The sequence below is a fragment of the Cygnus atratus genome, chromosome 8 (assembly GCF_013377495.2).
Source record: "Cygnus atratus isolate AKBS03 ecotype Queensland, Australia chromosome 8, CAtr_DNAZoo_HiC_assembly, whole genome shotgun sequence".
Classification (NCBI taxonomy): domain Eukaryota; kingdom Metazoa; phylum Chordata; class Aves; order Anseriformes; family Anatidae; genus Cygnus; species Cygnus atratus.
The window spans coordinates 12,861,209-12,883,856 of NC_066369.1; the positions used below are offsets into that span (position 1 = coordinate 12,861,209).

General features: G+C 49.6%; 1 protein-coding gene across 3 annotated transcripts; it reads left to right on the forward strand.

The window, feature by feature from the left end:
• The first annotated feature begins 435 nt into the window (after nt 1-435).
• On the forward strand, nt 436-8,418 carry SERPINC1 (serpin family C member 1). Of its 3 annotated transcripts, XM_035537476.2 has the most exons (8): nt 436-556; nt 921-1,117; nt 3,993-4,377; nt 5,397-5,612; nt 5,997-6,134; nt 6,228-6,621; nt 6,959-7,023; nt 7,518-8,418. In XM_035537476.2, exons 3-8 carry the CDS (start codon nt 3,997-3,999, stop codon nt 7,689-7,691), a joined length of 1,368 nt encoding a protein of 455 aa, XP_035393369.1. In that variant the 5' UTR covers nt 436-556; nt 921-1,117; nt 3,993-3,996; the 3' UTR covers nt 7,692-8,418. The 3 variants fall into 3 exon arrangements, with proteins under 3 accessions (XP_035393369.1, XP_050568191.1, XP_050568192.1); XM_050712234.1 differs by lacking the exon at nt 436-556 and having other exon boundaries at nt 1,089-1,117; nt 5,997-6,621; XM_050712235.1 differs by lacking the exons at nt 436-556; nt 921-1,117; nt 6,959-7,023 and having other exon boundaries at nt 3,906-4,377; nt 7,518-7,584.
• Nucleotides 8,419-22,648: the final 14,230 nt, after the last annotated feature.

Consider the following 22,648-nt stretch of genomic DNA (forward strand, 5'->3'; position numbering starts at 1 on the left):
TGCTTCCTGCCCAGATCCGCAGTCAGGCAGAAAGCGAATGTGAGGGACATGTGGGTTCGGGTGTGCTGCTGGGCAGTGTTTGGAGGGGATTCTGTAGCTTCTGTGCTTGCTCTTGATGAAGATCCCCCCCAGTTTGTGGAAGAGGTGAGAGCAAGCATGAAGGTATAGCAGGTACGGTATTTGTGGTGTGCAGAGCCACTTTGTAGAAGCGGCACTTGGGGCCACAGGCTGTGGAGGAGAACCCCCAAAGCAAAGCTGGGTGCAGAGCATGCCATCCTCTTTCGCACTTACTTCCCCAATCTTTGTCCCCTTTAATTCCAGTCTGCAGCTGTATTGTCCGCTGAGACCTTGTCTCTTATTGGGCCAGTAGCAGTTGGCTTTGGTGCCTGCAGAGGCAGCCAGCTCCTGGGCTCTCATGTTCGGAGGCAGTGCTGCTCCCTTTGTGGGGCAGCTGCCTCCTAGACCTGAAACTGTGTTGCTCAATACTGCTCCCAGTACCACTCGGGCTGGGGTGGAGGCTGTTAACCCGCAGCTGCCCAGCTGTGCAAGTGAAAAGGTGAGGGGATTTAGGAGGGCGTGTGTTGGAAACAGCAGGGCATGAAGCGGGGCGGATTGTCCTAAGTTGTGCCCATTTGTTTGGGAAACAGGCTGATAGGACAGGGATAGGGCTCGGGGCAGAAAGAAGCATTTTGCTGAATTACGAGATGCTGAAGTGAGACTTACCAATACCTTAGGGTGATCGGGTTTTTATTTGTCCTCTTGAAAGTTTTTTCATGAGCAGTTAACTTTCTTATTGGCAAGAAATGAAGGCATCTGGCGTTGGTGTGAGATAGGTGGTCAAACTTTCCCTTGTCAGATTGAACTTTAAACCTCTTTCAAACCAAACAGTTTTTTTCTGCTCTTTGCTTAACCTTCTGCAGCTGGTCATCAGCCTTTGGCCTCAGCATCCTACTCCCCTCCCACCCTCTGCTTTCATCTGTGCTGTGCTCGAGCACAGAAATCCAGTGGGGAAACTGCTTTGGACTGATTTGGGCACTCTCAGGTCTCGAGCAAGACTGCCTGTCTTAACAATTTGCCTTTACATCCCAAAAGCAGAAGGCTGGAGGCGCCGGGCCAGGTAAGAGAAACCAATTCTGCTATTCTTTCATTTTTAATTAACTCCTTGTCACAGGTTCATTTTCCTTTGTAGGAGCCTATGAACTCAGGCTGCTGCCAGACTGCTCTCTTGCTCCAGGCATGGGCCGGAGGAGCCGTCTGGAGAAGGCTCTGCCATCCCTGCTCTCACGCGGGCCCGTTGGTGCTTGTGCTGTGCTTGGGTGTTGGCGAGCACCGATCCCTGACCTGGCTGGAAAGGAGCAGTGCTGATTTGCTTTCTGCTCCATTTGGGGGATCTCAGGGGATCAGGGAAAGCTCTTTTTGAGTGCATAAATCATCTCCAAGTGGTGTGAGCTGCTGGACTTCCTAGTACGCCCTGCGAGTGCTGCAGGACGTTCGTGCCACAGCAGAGAGCCACGGCAGGTTCAGCCCGGCGTGTCTGAGGGAGCTCCCCAAGCTGGGGGCTGCGAGCCCCGTTCCCGGCCGCCCTTCCCTGCAGAGCCGAGCGGCGGCAGGGTGGGAATAGGCTGTGCTGGCTGCAGCCCAGCTGTGTCACACGGCAGGGGTGGGGGCTTCTCTGCGTTTGCCCAGAGTCTTCTGGTTTCGAGCTGATTCAGCAACTTGCTTCTTGGCTTTCTACACTTCTCACAGGGGTGAAGCAGAAAAAAATGAGCCCTTCCCAATTTGTACGTTCTTCCTTGCCAGTAACCCTTTTTAGACAGCAATGTTGCTGTAATGCTTTTGGGATCCTTCCAGGCTGAAAGCGGTTGCCATATGGATGCGTGGCAGTGCTGCAGTGGGAAGGGGAAAGGCGAAGAGCTGCGGAGGGAGGCGGGCCGCTTCTCAGCCAAGTGACACAGCACCAAGCTGGCCTCAGAGCTAGGGAGGGCTCCTGCTCTAACGGGCAGCTGTCCCTTCTTGTAGCGGGTGTTTTCTGCAAGCCTCGCACTTCCCCTTGTCCTGAAAATGCTGTGTACGTGCACTGGGTGGGCTGAGCTGGCCGAAGTGGCTGATAAATCTGACTTAAGGCGTTAAGTGTAAAATTCTGCATCACCTCCAAACTTACGGAGTCAGGACTTTACTGTGGAGTCTACACGTGCTCCCCCTCCCCTGTGTGCTGGGTTTTATACGTGCGCTCAGCAGCGAGTTGTGTGGTGCCAGACACCAACGTCTGCCTTTGCCTTGAAAGAAGCAGGCAGTCGTGCTCCCGGTGGCCAGCCGGCACATGCTTGTGACCATACCTCTCCCTCAAGCGTCTGAACAGCTTTCCTTTCTCTTCCCCTCCTGCCCTGGGTGGTTTTGGGGTCAGGGCGGCTGACTTCCTGCCCGGTTTAGGTTTTGCTCTTCGTGGGGTTGCAGCTGCTCTGCACATCCATACTAAACCTTTTGAAAGATAATCTGTTTGTTTTTACCACCAAGAGTGGCCATGGCCTGAGCAAGAACATCTTGTTTTGGCGTGTTTTCTTGCAGTGCTTGTTGCTATGCTATTAGCGCGTGCTGGAGAGGGCCCCTCAGGGCTCGATGCAGCCTTGGTGCCAAATGAGGTAATTTCTGCTTTTGCGGAAGAACTGGAGCCCAGATGAAGTCGTTGCTCAAGAGCCCGGTGAGGGGGCTGTGAAAGAACACAGAGGTCTCCCACATCCCAGATCACCTGGGATGGCTGCTGGCGAGGCTGCAGAGACGGTGGTGAACGCAGCTCGTCTGTACTTTGGCTCCTCGCACTGCAGCGCGCAGTTACTGCGGCGCTGAGCGCACGGGGGCAGGCGGAGACCCAAGCTACATGTCTCTCTTCCACAGCGGGCACGTCCCGGGCGAGCTGCCAGCCCTTTCCAGCAGTTGTTTCCCAAGCTGCTGTGGCTGTGGTCTGTGAGCTTCCTCCCGCAGGACACGTGAACAAACCCGACAGAGTCACGTAAAGGGCATCTCAAAACCACTCTGTGCAGAAGGCCTTGCATGCTGCTTGGTCAGCCCCAGCATGGCCGATAAGGTTTTGCTGCCAGAGCTGGTGGGATGGGCATCCCTTGCTTTAGCAGAGGTGGAAATGTAAATAATCTCTGGCTTTCTAGGAGACTTTTCAAGACCTGTTTTCACTGGAATGTGGTTACTAACGTTAGTCTAACCTCCTCAGGTAGCAGGGACAGTTTTTATCGCAGCATGGTTGGGAATAGCTGTAATGCACCAGCTACACCATATGAATGTATGTAGTGCACTTTTTAGCGACTAAAGATGCTCAGCACTTGGAGGGACTGACACCTGGAGTCCTCTTCCTCATCACCTCTCTGCCCTGCTCTCTAGTGTTTCCTGCATCAGCAACTTGAATAGTGCAAAGCTGGCGTGAGCTTGGAAGCACAGACAGTAACTGAAGGGGACAGAATTGCTCAGGGGAAAGGAGAAAACAGACCTGGAAATCTAGGAGATTCCACAGGAAAAGGGGAAGGAAACAGTCAAACATTTTGTCTAAGGCTGGCTTGTCTGCTGAGCTTGGGGCACCTAGGGGCTCTCCACACGAGGAAGATGGGTAGGAGCAGTCCAAAAGCATAAATGCAACTGAACTGCAGACCCAGCTCTGGCAGTTGGTCGATGGGGGGGACTCAGGCCTTTGATCCACATGTTCTTGCACCAATTTGCCAGGGCTGCTTAAAAACAGGCACCCGGGGCTGTAGGAAAGCGCTGGTTTCATTATGTCTCATGTAAAAGCAGTGTGTGCTCCAAGGCATTCCTGTCCTGCTGCTGATGTCTGTCCTCCTGCTTCGTCCTGCAGCTGCAATATGAGGGCGATGGGAGAGGGGGACCATCGGGGTCCTGCTGCTTGGGTGCTGGCTGAACCCAGGGGCTGCGACAATACTGGGGATTTCTTGGGCAGGCGAGTGCCTAGTGAGCTCTCTCTCTGGTTCCAGGACAATGCATCTCTTTGTGGTGTGTCTCTTCAGCGTCTGGGGCCTGGCTGCCCCTAAGCCCTATGTCGTGGAAGATATTTGCACCGCGAAGCCCCGCGACATCCCGGTGAACCCCATGTGCATCTATCGCAACCCCGAGAAGAAGTCCCAGGAGGGCGAGGGGCAAGAGCCAGGGAAGGGCAAGAGCAAGATCCCAGAGTCTACTAACCCCCGAGTCTGGGAGCTGTCGAAGGCCAACTCGCGCTTCGCTGTTGTCTTCTACAAGTACCTGGCTGACTCCAAGGACAATGGAGAAAACATCTTCATGTCGCCCCTCAGTATTTCTACAGCCTTCGCCATGACCAAGCTCGGAGCGTGTGGTGACACCCTGCAGCAGCTCATGGAGGTCGGTGGTGTTTCCTCAGCCCTTCCCTGTAGCTGTCACCAAGGTCTGAAAGGCTGCAGAGGTGACGGTGGCCAACAGCTGCCGAGGGCCATCTGGGTCGGGACGGCTCTCTGGCTTGAGAAGCACCGTTGGGTTAAACAAGCCCCTGGGGAGGAAGACGTGAGGCTGTTCGTGCCTCGTTGTGTTCAGATCCCAGCTCTGCAGGGACCACCTGTGGTCATCTGCAGCCTGGGGGCAGAGCACAGCAGTGAAATGCTGAAATCCTTCCCCTCTTGGCCAGCCCTTCCTGCTGGAGAGGACCCTTCTCTTGCTGAGCCAGCACTCTTTTAACACCCCCCTTTGCCCTCCCAAAGGGCCGCTAACACCATATTTGCCTCATAGGAGGTGGTGCCAGAGATCCCTGATGTTCGTGAGCACTGTGCTATGGGATTTTCTGTGCCTAAAGCCTTGAGCTGGATAATAGCTGACAAATTAGAATTGTCCTTCCAGCTGGCAGCTACGAACAGATTAGGGGAAAAAAAAATGCGCTGCAGAAACCTACCCTCAAAGCAATTGCTACATCTTAGGAAACAGATAAGTACCAGAATTACTCAGCAGACCATGAGAATTGCTCCTCGGAAGGAGCAGCCTTCGGCCTTCTCACAGGAGGGCTTAGCCCAAATTTCCTGTGGCCTGTGCTGACCCAGGAGCTGCCTCCAGGCCCTGCCGTGCCGCCCACCTTGTGCGAGGCTCCCCTGGGGCTGGGGCAGGGGGGTTGAAAACCGTGAGCATGAACTGTGCTGGTTGTAACAGCGCTGGGGAAAGCCTGGTGGCTCACATGCTGGGCTGGAACTGCTTCCCTGACAGAGGTCGGGGGCACAGAGGAAAAACTTGGGGGGCGAAGCTCTGAAGGCCTGCAGAGCTCTCGGCTCCATGGCTTAGGCTGGTGAGGGGAGGGCAAAGGCTGCTGGTGGGATCCTGGAGCTGTGGGAGTGCAAGAGCTGGCTGGTGAATTCCTTCTCGCTGCTTGGCCCCTCCAGGTCTTCCAATTTGACACTATTTCAGAAAAGACATCCGATCAGGTCCACTTCTTCTTTGCCAAGCTCAACTGCCGGCTTTACAAGAAAGCCAACAAATCGTCGGAGCTGGTATCAGCCAACCGCCTCTTCGGAGAGAAATCTTTGGTCTTTAACGAGACCTACCAGAACATCAGCGAAATAGTGTATGGAGCCAAGCTCTGGCCATTGAACTTCAAAGTGAGTGTGAACTTCTGTTGTTTGTTTTTTTTGTTTGTTTGTTTTTTGTGTGTTTTTTTTTTTTCGGTTTGTTGGTTTGGGGCAGGGGGAGGGGAGTGTTTTTTCCTCCCTGCCCTTCTGCTTTTGCTGTGCCCCCATCTCCTGCCCGCAGGCAGTGCTGCGCCCTGGGCATGCAGGACATGAGTGAAGGCAGGAGGGAGGACAGGACACAGCTCCTCCTGTCCCAGCTCCTTAACCACAGTCATTTCGCCGCTTCTAATTTCTAAACACTGCAGCACTGTGCGGTGTCCTTCCTCAGCATGCACCCTGTAATGTCTCCTCCAGAAGGGTTACAAAGAAGTGTTTATAACCCTTGACTTAATCTATTTTGGTCTCGTCCTTCAGGAGAAGCCAGAGCTTTCCAGGAAGATCATAAACGAGTGGGTGGCTAATAAGACAGAGAGGCGCATTACAGAAGTGATCCCAGAGAGAGGTATCGATGATCTCACTGTCCTGGTCCTGGTCAACACCATTTATTTTAAGGTACAGCTAACAAAACTTGGGGGAGCAGCCAACTTCCCTGGGGGGAGTAATGATGCTCATGTTTGTCTCTGTCCTCCTCAATCTCCCTTGCAGGGGCACTGGAAATCACAGTTCCCAACTCCAAACACAAGGCTGGATGCGTTTCATAAAGCCAACGGTGAGACCTGCCAAGTCCCAATCATGTACCAAGAGTCCAAATTCCACCATGCATCCATTCACCAGGACAAAGTGCAGGTGGTGGAGCTGCCTTACAAGGGGGACGATATCACAATGGTGCTGGTCCTGCCCTATGCCGGGACGCCGCTGGTGGAGGTAGAGCGAGAGCTGACATCGGAGAAGCTGCAGGACTGGATAGACTCCATGAGGGAGGTCTCTCTCACTGTCTCTCTCCCTCGCTTCCGCATTGAGGACAGCTTCAGTGTCAAGGAGAAGCTGAGAAAAATGGGGCTAGAAGATCTCTTCAGTCCAGAAAATGCCAGACTCCCAGGTCAGATGTGGAAATGGGGTGGTGGAGGTGGAGGTAACCGCTCCTCTGCAGGTGCCAGGGCAACACGTGAGGAAAAAGACCGTGACCACATTGAAGTGATGCTGCGCCAGTGAGGGACTCGGTGCTCTGTCCTCACCAAGGACACACAGTCCTGCTCAGCACCAAGGGCATGGGAGTTGAGTGATCAATTACAGTTGATGGAGGATATCCTTGTTTTAGGGCAGATGTGCCTTCTGTTTTTGAACTCAGGTCATGAAGGATGGAATTGTTTTGTATCTTGAGCTGCTCTCTCCATACATAGTTGTAACTTGCCCCATTTTGTTATTCTGGGTTTCAGGTATAGTTGCAGAGGGCCGTACAGACCTGTATGTATCTGAGGCTTTCCACAAAGCCTTCCTTGAGGTAAGCCTTCTTTGGTCCCAGGATGTGTTTTGCTCTTTCTTTTAAAAACATGAAGTATAAAAGGAAAAAAGTAGCTCTGAGCCAGTGGTGGTCACTTCCTCAGTGGTCTGGGGCTCCGGGGTAAGGTAGAAGCTCGGTACCTTGAGCGTGTAAAGGCGCTCAGCCCTCAGTGACGCTGCAGGTGTTGGGAGTACAAGTAGGACACGGTGGGAGCCTAAGGCCTGATCCAAAGCTTTGTGACAAGGCTTGAGTGCTCTTTCCTGCTTATTTCATGGCAGGTGTGTGCCAGATGGATGGCACAGCTCGGCACGTTTGGGCTGGCAGTGCTATCCTCCTGCCTCCCTTGGGTAGCGATCTCCTCTTTAACAATGTAAAGGAATGTGCTCTGACCTGTATTGTCATCCTGTGCTTCAAACTGGTGGGGTGGGAGGGAGAGCCCTCCAACTACTGCATAATGCCTGCATTTTAAACCCATGTTCTCTTTTGGTTGGTAGGTGAATGAAGAAGGCAGTGAGGCATCAGCAGCCACAGCTGTCGTTGTCTCTGGCCGCTCCTTCCCCATGAACAGAATTATCTTTGAAGCCAACAGGCCCTTCTTGCTTTTCATCCGGGAAGCCGCCCTCAACACCATCATCTTCATGGGCAGAATATCTGATCCTTGCTCCTAAATGGGCTGTCAGGGCCTCACTTCTCCCTTTTCTGCCCTTGAAAAAGGGGCAGTAGGGTATGGTCATGCAGCCCATGTCGCTACTGGGGCAGTTGGTCTTACTGTTTGGTGCAAGCTGTGGGGACGGATTGGAACCAGCTGGGCTGCTCCTGCCCCTCCTTGCTGTGTCAGGTGAGGGGGTCTCAGAGGGCACCTCTCCTGCTCGTTCAAAGGAAACTGAATTTTTTGTGGCACCCAAGACTGAGTCCAGCATCGCTGTCGTTCTTGTATCCAACCCCTCCTCCCTTTCAGGCATCAAACTGTAACTCTGATCCCCCAGTACATTAAAAGCCTATACGTCTGTATGTAACAAACTGATCTCTGAATGGACGCTTTTCACTAAGTCACTTCCTAGACTTAACCTCCCTTTTTTCAATGACTGCACCCTTAACTACACTCCTCAGTCCCAGTAGAACAGCTGTCGAGGCCAGTGGAACAGCAGCAGCCAGAAGGCATGTGCTGGCTGGGCCAGAAACATCTTTCTGAAGCCTTGCACTGAACGGCTGCTAGGTGGAAGAGCTGCCGAGCACCGGAGGCCTCCTTGCCAACAGCTTTGGTGTGTCTGATGTGCCCAAGTGCTGAACAGGCGCTAGCAAAAGCCTCATGTAGCCAAGGCTCCTGAATCTGTCGTTTTGAGAAGTAAGCTTCAAACTAGCTCTGCATTCAAGTTACCGTAGCAGGGGTGGCTCTGGACAGTGGCAATGTCCTACTAAGGTGATAGCTGCAACTAATGCAACTACCATCTACAGCTGTGTTTGAAGGTCTGTTATTTCACCTGTGAGAATACTCCTAGAGCTGAGGCATGCTGGCCTGCTGCCATGCCATCTGTGTGATTTGAATGCTGGTCCACCCAAGGTGGTTATGCTGCAGTAGGACCTCTGACAGGGTTATCTTTGAGATGCAGAAGTGAAATGTGATGAGCTTTTTCTCTAAGAATTCTGTGTTCAGGGCAACTGGTTAAAACGAACAAAAAAGGCAGTGAAAACATGGTCCGGTCCTGCTGGTGGTACATCTTCCAGATGTGCTGTGTGCAGACAGCTGCTACTGTGCCAGTAGATGGCACTCCCCAGAGTGCAATTTCATCTGGATTTTGTAGGACCAGTAAAACTTGTCTCTAGAAAGGTTTCCTCTTAGCAGCAGTTGCCTCAGCACACCAACAGTGAGGTAGTTCGCAGATGCAAACAGTCTGTGGAAAGACTAGCATGGAAGGATGTTTGGTCGTGGCTGGGACCATCTCTGGCTGTAGTTTTGGGAGCAGTTTTGCGAACAGTTGGGCTTTGCAGCACTCCTCTAGTAGGAAGGTTTAAGCACCTGTGTTGTGGTGCACAGTTCAGACATGGAGAGTTGTCTTCTCTGCTGGATCTCATGGCTGTTGCAGTCAGTCGCCAACACAGAAGAGGCCTATGAGGCACTTACATTTGTGATGCTGAGAGTCTTGAATCCTCCTGCTGGCATGCTTATCTGAAGTAATGCCTCTGAAAGAAACTTTGCATGCAGATACTTTAACACAGAGGCTGGAATCCTAGAAGACAAGGGGGAGCATTCTGGAAATAACTAAGGGGTCAGAAAGCAGCTCGTTTTCCCTTACTCCAGCACCCACCTCTGCTGCTTTTCTTGCTGGATGCTGCCTTCTGCTTGCTTACCTCATTTCACAGCTCCAGCCACGTACAATCTCTGCCTGTAACCTTTGCCTTTCTTCTTGTGCTCGTTCTACACTGCGGAGGTTGAAGATGGTGGGGGAAAAAAAGGAAGGCTGAGGAAATGCCTGGATCTCCCTAGCATGGCACTGAACCAAAATGCTTCCTCTGGCACCAGCAGCTGGGGAAGCCCTCTTGCTGCAACAGGAATCAGGTGCGAGAGCACAGTGGCTTCCCCAGCCCAAGGGACTGCAAAGGGCTGAGCCTGCAGACATGGTAAGACAAAGCTCAAAAACCAGGAACAGAAGGCATCTAAGGTGACAGGAAAAGCAGCCTGGGACAGCTCAGGCTCTGCCATGCTGGTAAGCTGAGGGCAGCAGGGACGGGGTGCTCTCATCACTGCTGATCAGAAGGGTTCGGTGCCCTTCCTGCCTGGGCAGCCCAGAGAAAATCAACATCGGCCAGGACCAGTTGGCTACAAGAGACGGACCAGGATCTGAGTATTAAACCATTTAATTCTCAAACCACTCACATGCATAATGTTCTTTTACACAGTGTTAAAAGAAAGAAGAAAATGCAATTTGTTTTAATACAAACAGAATTTCAAGTATACATTTATAGAATTTTCAAAGATTCCTACCCAAGTTGCTAAGTTTTCATTCACATTGTTCTTAAAGCTGTCTGACGAGAGCGCTTTTTGTTAAACTGCTTTAAATGCAATTGTACAATCCCTCTACCTTTGTTATATTCCCCCTTCCCCAACTCTGGTTCTCGCACTGCCTTTGCCTGGCCCCTTCCAGCAGCAGTGGCTGTTGCTGTATGCGACCAGCCTGAGAGCACACAGCCCTGCTGGAGCATTTGCCTCTGCCAGCTGCCACTGGACGAGGAAAAGAAAAGCCAGGGCAGAGGACCAGCTTGGGCGCAGCTTGTAAAATCATTTAAGAACAGTCTGATATCCGCAAGTTACACACAGCAGGATCACACTTCAACCTACTGCAGACTAAGTGTGAACACTGACTTTTTTTTTTTTTTTTTGAAATAAGGATTGCAACCAAAAATAAAATTGAAAAAATAATAATTAGCACAGCAGGAACTTTCTTAACTGTGAAAATAAGTCTTGAGTGTTAGGACACCTGTCCTAAAAAGTTGGATGTATAGGCCAATAGTTGATGGTGACAGCACAATTTTTCTTATTAATGGTTACTCTGCAAACCAGCTCAGAGCGGAATCAATGTGGGACACACCAACTTGGATTTTTATTATTATTTTTAAATACTGAACTGACTAGGGCTCCTTATCTACAGTATGGACTCCCCACCCCCCACCTCAGTAACAGCTTCACCATGGCTTTGCTCAGCCTGGTGCCCACAGATGGGCCGTCTGCTGTGTCACAACTTGGTGCAACTTCTGACCTACTACAAATGGGGTTTCAAGAGTCTTTACAGGCAAGGGTGGGTTTCTTTTTTGTTTTTTTTTTTTTTTGATCGTTTTACAAAAGTATTCCAACAGGTCAACGCATGCCAGTCCTGTTAGTGCTACAGCATGGCTGAGCTGCAACCAGCTTTGTGGCTGGGGTGGAAAATCCTGTCCATAATGTTGGCAGGGGCAGCGCCGGGCCCGGAGGGGTGCGGGAGCGGGAGGTAGAGCTGTGGTAGTTTTGGGGCTGCCGGTGGCAGCCGAGGGTCTGGCACCATCGCTCCCTCCCGGGCTGTGGCTGACAGCAAGCCCCCTGCCTGTACAGCTGTCTCAAAAACCTGTAACAGCCATACTCATCTTACGATTTAAAGTGCATTTCTTCAGTAAAGGGTTTTTTCTTTTTTTTTTTTTTCTTTTTTAGTTTTTTTTTTTATTTAAGAGGAACCTATTTAAAGTGCTGTTCTAGTTTGGAAAGGGACTCTGTTTAGAAAAAAAATGGCACCTTTTCACGACAGATCTGCTCCCTGTATGCTTGTATAATATATATAAATTTGCAGAGTCAGATCTGCTGACTAATGACCAACGTATAAAAGTGTTATTTTTATTTAAGGTTATTGCTTTTCACTGCTGTCTGCTCCCTTGAAGGCGGAAGGGAGAGGGATTCTCCTCTCACCCTCCGTGCTGCTAGCTCGGTTCCTAGTTAGCAGTTCAGCCCTCGGCCCGTGGCCCCAGGCCGGTTTGCTGTGACGCAGAACACGCGAAGGAACGCACGCACCCTGCACGCTCACAGCCCCGAAGCTCGTCCACAGGGGTCGCGTGGCGAGGAACCGGCGTCAGAGGGACGATGGCACCTGAAAGGCTCTCCCCGCTCCTGCCAGATGCCATTTTCATAGAGTCACTTTACAGAGCAGACCTGCGTTTCTGAAACGTGGAGGTAAGGAAAACAAACCTGTTTGAAGTGAAAGCTTTGCTGATAGTGTGTAGCATGGCAACCTCAGCACTCCGAGAGAGAGAGGTAGTTACTGTCCTGTGAATCTTCCGCTGCGTAACGCAACTCAATTTCTGGAGTGATTGCTCAAAAACAAAAAGGAAAAAAATCCTGTGCTCTTCATTTAAAGTTAGCCCAGTTAAATCTTTCTGTTGAAGACATCTCAACTATTCCCTCCAAGAGGCTTTTTCTATTTTAGAAATTGATTGTCAGTTTAGCTCGTTACAAAATCAAATTTGATTAGCAAATTGCTATATAAAGCCACTTAGGTTGTTAACTCCTGTTACAATGCTCTCCTCTTCCACTGCTCCGCGTGGAAGTGCTAAATCATCGGTGTCCCTGTTTGGGGGTTATTGTTCAGCTGAACAGGGCTCTCAGTCACAGCTCATCTACAGTGTCACCACGTGACAGCATAGGACAGCATTTCATGCTCTGAGCAAGTTTAATGGAAATGTTAAAAAGAGCTACTGGTGTCATATTCACAGTGTTGTACAGGAAAGAGGGGGGTGAGGCTGGGGAAAGAAGGGGGCAGAGGGCACCTTCAGCAACAACTGGGGCACAGCTCATGAGAGCTTTAGCTAGTGTTTAAGATACCAGAGGCTTAGGGGAAAACGACATACATTCCCTTCCCTTTTTCAGACAAAAGCACTATTTTTGAATAGCTTGCTTTCATTTCTGTCAACTAGCCTCCGATACAGTCTGCCCTTGTCCTTCACTGGCCCTCCTTGTAAGCACGGGGCCCAAGGTGAGGAATAAATTACCACAAGAACATAGAGCTGCATATTATTCTCTTCCTAACTCAACTTTTAAAAGAGCTTATTCAGCAAAGTCCCTGTTGTGCCAGCAAGGATTACTCTGTCCTTGGCCTGTCTTCTCCTACCTGTCAGCAATATTATATACACGATCACAAAAGAAACATGCATTATTTGAGTTACAACACTCCCCTTGCACTTCAAAATATTTCTCGTAGTCGCTTGCTCTGGGACAACACAGCCCTGGAAACCGGCGCAGGGCTTTTTCCCAGGCAAGAACTTCAGGGGAGTTGAAGGGCTTTCATCTTGGGCATAGGGCAGGACAAATTCTGCCCTCCATCCCCAAATGGATGTGATCCATCTGGATCCTGTGATCCAGATCTGCTGCTTCACCTAACAGCAGAACCCTGGCTTTGGAAACCATCAAACCCTTAAGGAAAGTACCTGCACCGTGTACAAAGTGAGTCCCTGAATCTTCGTCAGAGATCACGTTTGCCCTCAGCCTCTAACCACACACGTGGGACATCCTGTGCTGACAGCAACCCTGTCCCTGTATTTTTACAGAGCAAACTTGAGACTGCCTCACCTTGGCTTTTGGTCACGTTGGTGCATCCAGCAAAGCACCCCGAGGCCAGGGAACAGCCGCAGGGGTGATGCGAGGCACGTTTCACGCTTTTAGCCAAGCTTGAAGCTGTAATCCAGAGAATTGCACTGTCCCTATTGTGTTAGTGTAACTCACAGCTACCTGCCTCAACAACGGCGTGGCACCTTCCTTCTCCCCACCAGCCCGTGCCTCTGTTAAGCCAACAGTTGCTCAGTTACCAACTTAATGCAATGAAGTATTAAATAAAAGCTTCACAGTTATCCATAGTTTCCTTAGACGTGTAAGATGTCTAAGAAAATAGCATCATGGGAGCATCCATACCAAACCAATGCCCTAAACGCATCAATAGAAAAAAAAAAAAAAAAGGACCCCAGAAAAACCTCTTGATCTCAAGACAGCTTCTGACCTTGACCAAATGGGGAACCAGTGAAAGATCATCATCAGGTTGTAGCTCATTTCCAAGTGAAGTTTCTTATCTGAGGCTTCATGATTCCTCCCCCAGACTCAGTAATTTTTATATTTTTTTATGCTGCTACTTTCTGTATTTTATGACCAGTAGTAAAACTAACCAATTTAGCTTCATTTTTACTTTCTAGTGAGTTTCACAGTTTTTGTGGGCCTTAGTGAATGGTATTGGTTCAGACTGCAAACATAATGGGAAGGTTTAAATAAATAAGTTCACTGCAATTAATAATAAAAATAATGAAGACATTTAACCATAAAGCTGAGGAGGGTTAAGCACATTTACAAAATCTAAGTAAAGCTGGAGGCTTAACATAACTGACAGTTGGCAAAAAAATAATGCACTTATTTTTTTAAAGTACTGCCTTAGACAACTGCAGAAAAATAATAACTCAGAATATGTCAGATTAAACAAGGAAGTTACACAGCAGTATTTAAAAGACACCTGAATATATTTCAAAAGCTTAACTGATAGGAACTAGGAAGCCCATTAAAGCTGCCCATTTTTATATGATAACTCTATAAAAAATACATATATAGCTTGGCTTAGTCTGATGAAAAAAAGGAAGCTGCACTCACGCTTGGGCGCAGCTGGACTTCTCCACAGACCTTTGTAGACAAGATGCTCTGTCATGGAGTAATCCTTGACAAATTAAAAAAAACAATGTGACTGGAAATGCAGTGGTGGGGTAAGTCTCTACCCCTCGTTTCACATAACGCAGCACAGCACGTGGCGGGGCAGTGTCTTATACCCCCGTGGGGTGACAGAGAAGCCCCAAATACCCGAGGGAGGGGCAGACCTTTGGGTCTAAGCCTCCCACCTCGAAGCAGGGCTTGCTTCAAGCAGGTTGCTTGGGATTTTACCTGCCAGGTCTTGAGTATCTCCAAGGCTGGTGATCTCACAGCCTTTTTGGACAATCTGTTCCAATGTTTGGCTATGTTCATGGTGAAAAAGTTTCTCATTATACCTAACCTGAGCTTCCCGTGTATAAACTTCTGCCTACTGCTGCTCCTCCTTCCACCACGTGCCTCTGAGAGGGTTTGGCTTTGTCTTCTCTGCACCCTCTCCTTGGCTGCGGAGTTTAAGTAGAAGGAATGACATGAAGGAGACAGTACTGAAATGAAAGCAAACTTCAGTCTTCAACAGCTTTAACACGTGCTAGAAAGCGTAACATTCAGAAAACAGCACTTTGAAATCTGCCTGGTGCTACCTGTTTTCAACCTTTACTTGCCACCCTTGAGTTTCTTCCAAGGGAATTTCCAAAATCTGCAGAGCAAAGTTTCCTGCACTGCAGCCTGGCTCGTTTCCTTAGGTTCCATTCTCGGATCCCTTGAAGAGCTCTGCAGATCCCAGGCCAGAGAACACTGGCGATGCTCAGCTCCAGTGCTTCTGAACTGGGCGTGAGCATCTCTGCATGCTTGTCTTCCAAGACCACGAGGCTTCCCGCACGCTCCTGCACACAGGCAGGTTCCAAAACAGACGTTTCCCTGCCCACAACATCCACACACACTTCTCCCAGGGATGCTGTGCTGTCGTTTCACCTACCCCCATTCCACTCAACACCTCCTGTTGACTTCCAGTGGCAGCAGCCACGGCTGGTGCTGAGAGCAGATGAGCCCCCCTCGTATTTCAGGGGCCACGTGCCTTCTTTCCCTCCTTGCCAACCTACTTTCCTTGCCAGCTCACCATCACCAAATTAGAATACTTTTTTTTTTTTTTAATGAAACTGATTACTCTGTTAACTGTTCTGCTGCTGGAATATCAGCAGCAATGTAGCTGCTTTCTTAGCGAGAAGGACCCCAAACCCCACGCACGTGGGGTATTTTTCCAGCAGCCATGACAGCTTTCCTCTAGCAAAGAAGAACGCCACCCACCCGAGCCCCTTGGTGACAAGCAACACCTGGAGCTTCCCCCGCTCCTTGCAGGGAAGCACGCTCCTCTTCCTAGGAAGGAGGTTTCAGCAGGGCTGACACCACCACAGCTGCAGGATGAGCAGGCAGCACGGTGCCCCCTGCTCCGGCACTATGCTCCCCGGTGCATCAGCTGGACGCACGGGGCACACTGCGTGAGGAACTGTGCCGACAGCAGAGCACGCAAACGCAAGTCTGACAGGCACGGCTACGCCCACTTTTTGGGAGCACTTCACCGCCCTGTTGCTCTCAAAAGGTGCCCATTTACCTGGGGCACCTCTGGCACGGGGCTGCATCTCCCCCCGAGCGTGACACCTCCACGCTCCCGGCCGGGTGCCGGGGCTCCCCCCCCACCCCAGCGGCGGCACGGACGTACCTGCTGCGGGTCTCGGTGGCCACCTGGAGTGAGAAGGCAGGGCTCAAATGCTACCACTGTTCCTTGCCCAGATTTCTGAAATGGCTCATCTCACCCTGCAAAAACAAGTACCTGAACACATGTTAACGGCCAGTACCCCAAGGTCTACTCTACCACCCTGACAAAAGCAGGTTTTATTCTTCATTCACAGAAACACTTGGCACGTCCCGCTACTTCTGGTTCTGAGGTTACGCGATCCCCCTGCTAAGGTCCCCCCAGCACATCCTTAATGCTGACCGTCCTGCCGCTGAAGGCAGCAGTCTGTGGGAAGTCACGAGGCAAACTTCAGGAGAAAACCCAGCCCACATCCCTCACATCACAGACCCCAGCAAGCAGGCACCAGCACCCAGTGACTCGGTCCAGGCTGCAGCAGAGCCCCCAGCTCTCGTCCCCCAGCTAACCCTGCCCCTCGGCAGCATGGAAGCCCCGCTACGAGCATCAGATCCTACAGCCCCCGACTTGAACCCATCGTCTGTGAAGCCCTACGAGTTTCCTAGTGCAGGTGCCTGAACAGCAGATGTAAATCTGTTGGCAGCAGGCTGGCTCTTCTGGGCTAGTTCACGGACACGTTGCTTGTAGACCACAAACTGAAAGCTGTCATGCCACATCAAAATTTACCTAAACAACTTAAAAGTAATTGGGGAGGAGGGGACCTGTGATTTCTCAGCATTTCCATGATAGGAATTAAAGCTTTAAAAACAAAAAAGCAGCTTTGTGGCAGCATCCCAAAGCCATCAGAGCAATTACAAGGGAAGGGAATTACAACGCCCTCGCCCGAAGCCTCAGGTGCACCCCCGCAGCGACCCCCTAAGCACTGAGGAGCCGCTCCGTGCAGCCCACTGCTGCTACTCAACGTTCAGTTTGGGGCATTTTCAGTGCAAAGGGCTACCTTTCTGTAAAACTAATGCTATGCATGTACAGATATATGTTACTGACAGTTATTTAAAGAGAAGTGGCAGAAATTTCACATACAGACAACTGTCTCAATAACTCTGTTCTGCCCAGTTAGCAGCCAGAGCTCGGTCTAAGGTACCTCTCCTCCCTGCCACCAGGGCAGAGAAGTGTTCTCCTGCCCCAAGGAGGGTTACGGGATGCCTCAGCCTGATGGAATTTCTTTCCTCACAAAATCCAAGCGAAGCAGAGGCCGTGACGCTTTGCTAGGCACTGGTGCAGCACAGAAGGGCTCTTGTACTCAGCCCGCAGTCCCCAGTGACTACAATTAGAAATAGATTAGCTTACAGGCTTTTTATATTTGCCAGATCTGAACTCAGGAGCTAAAAATTGTATTGCATGTACACCAGGAGCTGCGAGTACGCACTAATCCTACTGGAGAGTATTAAACGAACTTAATCAACAAGGGTGGGTGGATATCACGCTGCTCGATATCACGCTGCTTGATATCACACTGCTCGATAGGAGGGATGCAGGGAAGTTTGCTATAAAAAGAGCCTCTGGCATGCAGGCTGAGCAGAAGAGTAAGAGGAAGCATGGCTGCTGCTAAGCCTGCAGGAGACTTTTTGTGGTCAAGTTGTAGCATTTGCAAGTTCCTCGGAAAAGCAATTACTCCCCCCATAGAGAAAAAAATAGCAAGATTTCACTTTTGAACCCATTTCCTCTTTCCATTGCTGACAACAGAACGTGCACCTCTTCAGGGGTTACTACACCTGCACGTCTAGACATCGCTAAATAGCAAGTGCCTTTTTTACTCTTTTAGAAGTGTACTCTTTTAGAAGAGTAAGCTAGAGACTAAACACACTGGCAGTTGTTTTTGTGGCCTCCTCTCTCAAGCTCCCGCTTGTGCCAGACCATGGTCTGATTTGCCACCTTCTCCCTTTTTACTTCTGGGCTTGCCAGAACATACTTGTTTTCCTACAGAACACTTAAGTGCCATGGAGAACACTGCAATCTTTAAGCCTTGATTTTGTTTAACAAAACCACTTCTCTGTACGTCAAAGATGTCCAGAAGCCTTCAGAAGGCCCTGAAAACTCCCTCGGGGCTGGCTTTAATCACTGTGACAGCACAGAGGAGCCAAAGCCCTGGAGCACTGGGTCCAGTGGCAGCTCTGCTCCACCTCAACGCGAACCTCTTACCTCCAACCCCGGTTAGACACCACAGCTTGAAACAGCAAGCCGCTGGGGACAGAAGCAGAACCAGTGCCAGAACCGAGTCAGTCTGTCTCATTGGTAACAAAAACTCACCCTAATCCCGCACTGACCAGGACAGGGTCAGGCAGAGGATCACTTTAGATCCACTTTAAGGCATAAGGCAAAGCCACACCTCCAGTTCCCTTGCAGGGAAATCCTCGAGGCATTCCAGTAAGGAAGTCCTTATTCTTCTTTAAAGTACCCCAAATCACCAGGCAGGGCAGAGGCGCTGTGCTTTGTGGCCAACAGGCACAGTGGGGCAGCTCGGGCTCTGGAACGGTTCTGCTGGGGCAGTCCAGCAGCAGAAGCGCTGCCGAGACATGGTCAAAGCACGAATTCAAACCACCTCCAGCAAAGGCAGCTCAAGTGCCTTGTCTCTGCCAGCCGCCAGGCCGCACTGCTCCCGTAGCAGTTCCTCCAATACCAAGTTAAACTGCGTGAGAAAAAAAAAAAACAGCGTTTCAAATGGCCACCCACACTGCTTCCCCACAATCAAACCTTACTAGCACGTCTTAAACCCACCCGAGGTTTCCAGTCTCTAGGGTTCAACAGAACAAGTTCTTCCATCTTACCTGCATTTTTGTCAACAACGATCTTTCAGAACCCACCTCAAACAGCTCCTCCTATTTCCAAGAAGCATCATTTCACAAGCTGTAATACTTTGGTTTATAACTGGATTAAAATATAAATTAAACAATAATGCTAAATGAGTTTATATTGAAATACTTTATATATGTATACATATATATGTATATACTGGTACGTGTGTGTGCACTCCCTAATGACAGCTAGAGGAAGCAAAAGCTACTCTCTAAAGGCTTCTACTCTTCCAACCAGCTTCATCAACTTATCCATTGCAACAATTCCCTGTGCATAAAAGCTAATGGAGCACTGCACGGTGGCACTGGTAATCAGCCAGATGACACAGACGTTCAGGAACAGAAAGACAATAAATTAGAAGAAGCAGTAGTAACTTGTTCACAGTTGGGATGAGGATAATGTTAAAAGAAACCTGAATTTTCTACAGTCCCTAAGAACAAAAAGTCAAACGGGTCAGTGAAGATTACAGATGGACATGTTTTAGTTAAACCTAAAAGCAAAGATCGGATCTGACACAAGGAAATGGTAGAAACCCCATGAAATTTCTCCCAGCAGGCTAAACTCTGGCACCATCAGTCTCAGCGGGAAGATTTCCAGTACCTCCCCTGGGACCAGAACTCAGCCCAGTCCTGCTTCGATCACAGCCTCCGTCCCAATGATGGAAATGTTCACAATGAAGATGCCTTGCAGCCAACTCAGTCCTATGTCCAGAAGGAAAATGCTCCCAGGCCTTCCTCTTCAAACACCCGCATTATTGACTCTACCTCTTCTCTACCTACCATCCCAAACACCACAGTTCCATCTCTCCCAGCCCCAGCCTCTGAATTTTCCTATGTTTTGCAAACGAAAGCCTTTCAGCAATAATACTAACGCAGCTGGATATATTTTAGAGTTTGGAGGACTCTTTAGATACTTTTATAACCCACTTATGAGTGGATTCCAGATTCAGAATGATCTAAGCATCTAGTGAGACTAATTGCAGCAAAACTCTGGCCCCTGCTGCATTTTTTATTATTTAAAATTAAAAAAAAAAAAAAAGAAAAGGCAACAAATCTACTCCAAAGTATTCCAAAATATTCTGGTAGATGTTAGTTTCAAGCAGCAGCCAGTAGTGTTTGCATAGTTCTAGCTTTTATTTGGTTACAAATATATCTCTCTATATAAATGTACATACAGATGGATGTATGCATTTTATATTAAAATATCCTTTGAGTGACAATGATTAAAATAAAGATATTTAGCTCCTCTTTAGGACCTTCTGCTGACGATGTCAAAGCCCTGTGCATGATCTCAGCCCCTGGTGTGGGTAACGTTCACCGCTGGACCACCACCTTACAGAAGAGTTAACAGTGGCAGTCAGCTCCACCCAAAGGCTCCGGGTTTCTGACTGCAGAAACTCAGAGCCCAAGCCTAGAAGAAACACCAGAAGTTTCCTGAATCACAGCCCCCTGACCTGTCCCATCCCCAAACAGTTTCTGGGAAGAACAGCATTGGTGTCACTTATCTGCAGGAACACCTGGATGCCTGAATGGCACAGCGACTTTGGCACGTCAAGGATCAACCAGGTTTTTATAAAGTTTAAATAATAAGTTTAAGGGGTGCTAATTTTCCTCAGTGTTAAAGGTGCATGACTCAGTCTCTCTTGCAAGCTACCTTCCACCCAAATCAACTGCACCTTTTCAGTTGTCTCTTTATACATTGGCTTCTGCTGGGAAGAGGAAGTCACAAGCAAATAAAAGCTACAACTCTGCTCTTGCAAACGCACCACATGGGTTCCATCACCCAAAGAGGGGCTGTTCTCAAGGACCAGACTGCTTAGAATCATTTAAAGAACTGCACGTCAAACTTTTATGTGAAATTATTACTTTTAAGTGAAATCATCACTGCAGAGAGGCGTGGGACTAACTGCCCTGGCAAACAAAGTCACCGAGTTGTCACAAAGCAAGAGCAGGCCGGGCAGAGAGATCAGTCTCACTGATGTATTTTGGCCTCGACTTGAAGAGGGCTGACATCCTGGCTCCGCGCCTGCCCCGCTGTGCCTTCCCACGAGGCCGTAGCTTGCTCCAAACGCCATTCCAGCCCCCGGCGTGTGTCCAATGCCCACGGTCAGCCCCTGCTGACCTCGGCCAGGTTTGAAACAGCAGCAGAAACACTAAATGCTTTCTATTCTTCCTGCCTTCAGCCACCCAAACTTCGGCAAGCTCATTTAAACAGATCACAGCTTGGAAGTATTTCAGAGGAGACACCGGCGAGGCAAAGGGCCGCGAGCTGGCGGCAGCAGCCCGATGAGGAGCTGCACCGGGAAGCCAGCGGCGAGCGGCACGGCCACGCCTCGGGACTGCTCTGCCTCACCTGCTGCGACTCTGCGCAGGCCGGCGTCCCTGGCTGGCATTAGGTGGCCAAGCATGTTCTCTGCCTCCCGTTAGAAATTCACATTTCACAACCCCCCCTCTGTAGCTGCTGCAAGTAAGCAGCCTTGGCCCGTTTCACACACTCCTGCTGCAGGAGAGCAGAAAGACGTTCTGCTTTTTTCCCTCTTCCAGCTCTACGCTAGTCATCCTCCTGAGAGGAAGACTGTTAGCTTTTCCCCGAAGCAGCAGCACAGTATTAACACAATTCCTGTTATTTTCACAGCTATTCACAGGGAGCCCAGCAGCAGCAGGGAACGTCCACAGCACCGCGCGCTTTGCCCTGCTGTGACTTGGCACTGGGGCTTTCTGCAGGCTCACGGGGAGAACCGCAACACTTCACATCGGGAAGGTTTCCTTGCCACTGCAAAGACCTACGAAATGCATTCCCCCTCCAATAAGGAAGGCTGCAGAAATAGAGCACGTTCCCCCTGCTGCCTGAGGCGAGCAAACAAACGGGTTAGCAAGCCCTAAGCTCTGAAGCTGACAGAAATGTAAAGTTACAGAGGTATTAAAACACGACAGTTCGCTTCACATCCTCCTTGAATCACAGTTGAAATCACAGTTTTGGCAAAGAGGAAAAAGCTAGACGTGGAAATGCCAAGCCGTGCCTCAACCCATCGCAGAAGCACTTGTACTCGGAAAGCCGGCACCTGTTTCTCCACAGCTTCAGTGGAGCTGCAAGAGCTCCGCATCTGCCAATGGAGATGCAACAAAAGATGTTACCACACCGCTATGGGAAGCGACCCCAAGCAGCTACAGCGCTGCTGGAAAACTCACACGAGGTCTTTCCATCCTGCACACAGCCTCCAAGCCCTGATCCTGCAGTCACAGCCACATCTGCGCTGAGGAAGCCAATCGCTGAAAGAAAAGTTGAACAAACAACTCCTCCTGAACTGGTTCCCTCTCCTAGCGCAAGTGGCCTCGACGGCTTTCAGCACGGCTCACAAAAACATTAGAGACGCCATGATTTCCACACATACGTACACATACATGTCCATTAAATGTACAGAAATAATATTAGAATGATTCCCACTACCATTCCTTATACTGACTCTAGTTACAAGCTTATAAACTTCACCTCAACGAGGCCTGGGCAAGAATATTGGCTCTTTTGCATGCAATCAGAAATGATCATTTGTACAGTGGCAACCTCTGCACCAAAAAAAAAAAAAAAAAGAAAAAAAAAGAAAACCTTTCACAAGCTTTATTTTCAGGCTAGCCTAGAACAACATGAAGGAACAATTTCATGACTTTCACCAGGCCAATTAAAAGTAGCAAATCAGCCAAACAGGATGCACCGATCTCACCCTGGGCTGCTAGGATGCTCCTCCATTCACAGTATCAATACAGTAAAACAAAAACCTGCTCAAGAAACTCACAGCTATGCCATACAAATAAGGCATTCACCATTTTATGTCAGCCCTTCATCACTAAGCTTTGATGGATCAGTTGCCATCTGTTTCCAAAAAATGTTGCTTGTATAGCAGTTACTGCACCTTCACCCTTCTCTTCACAGCAAGCTTAGCAGGGAAACTTTCCCACTATATTTATATATAATATATGTATATAAATAATTTT

Excerpts from the sequence above, each read along its gene's own strand:
- SERPINC1 (XM_050712234.1), top strand. The coding sequence starts at position 3,997 with ATGCATCTCTTTGTGGTGTGTCTCTTCAGCGTCTGGGGCCTGGCTGCC. Across the intron at positions 5,613-5,996 it reads TCTGGCCATTGAACTTCAAA|GAGAAGCCAGAGCTTTCCAG; the intron begins GTGAGTGTGAAC and ends CTCGTCCTTCAG. Across the intron at positions 7,024-7,517 it reads TCCACAAAGCCTTCCTTGAG|GTGAATGAAGAAGGCAGTGA; the intron begins GTAAGCCTTCTT and ends TTTGGTTGGTAG.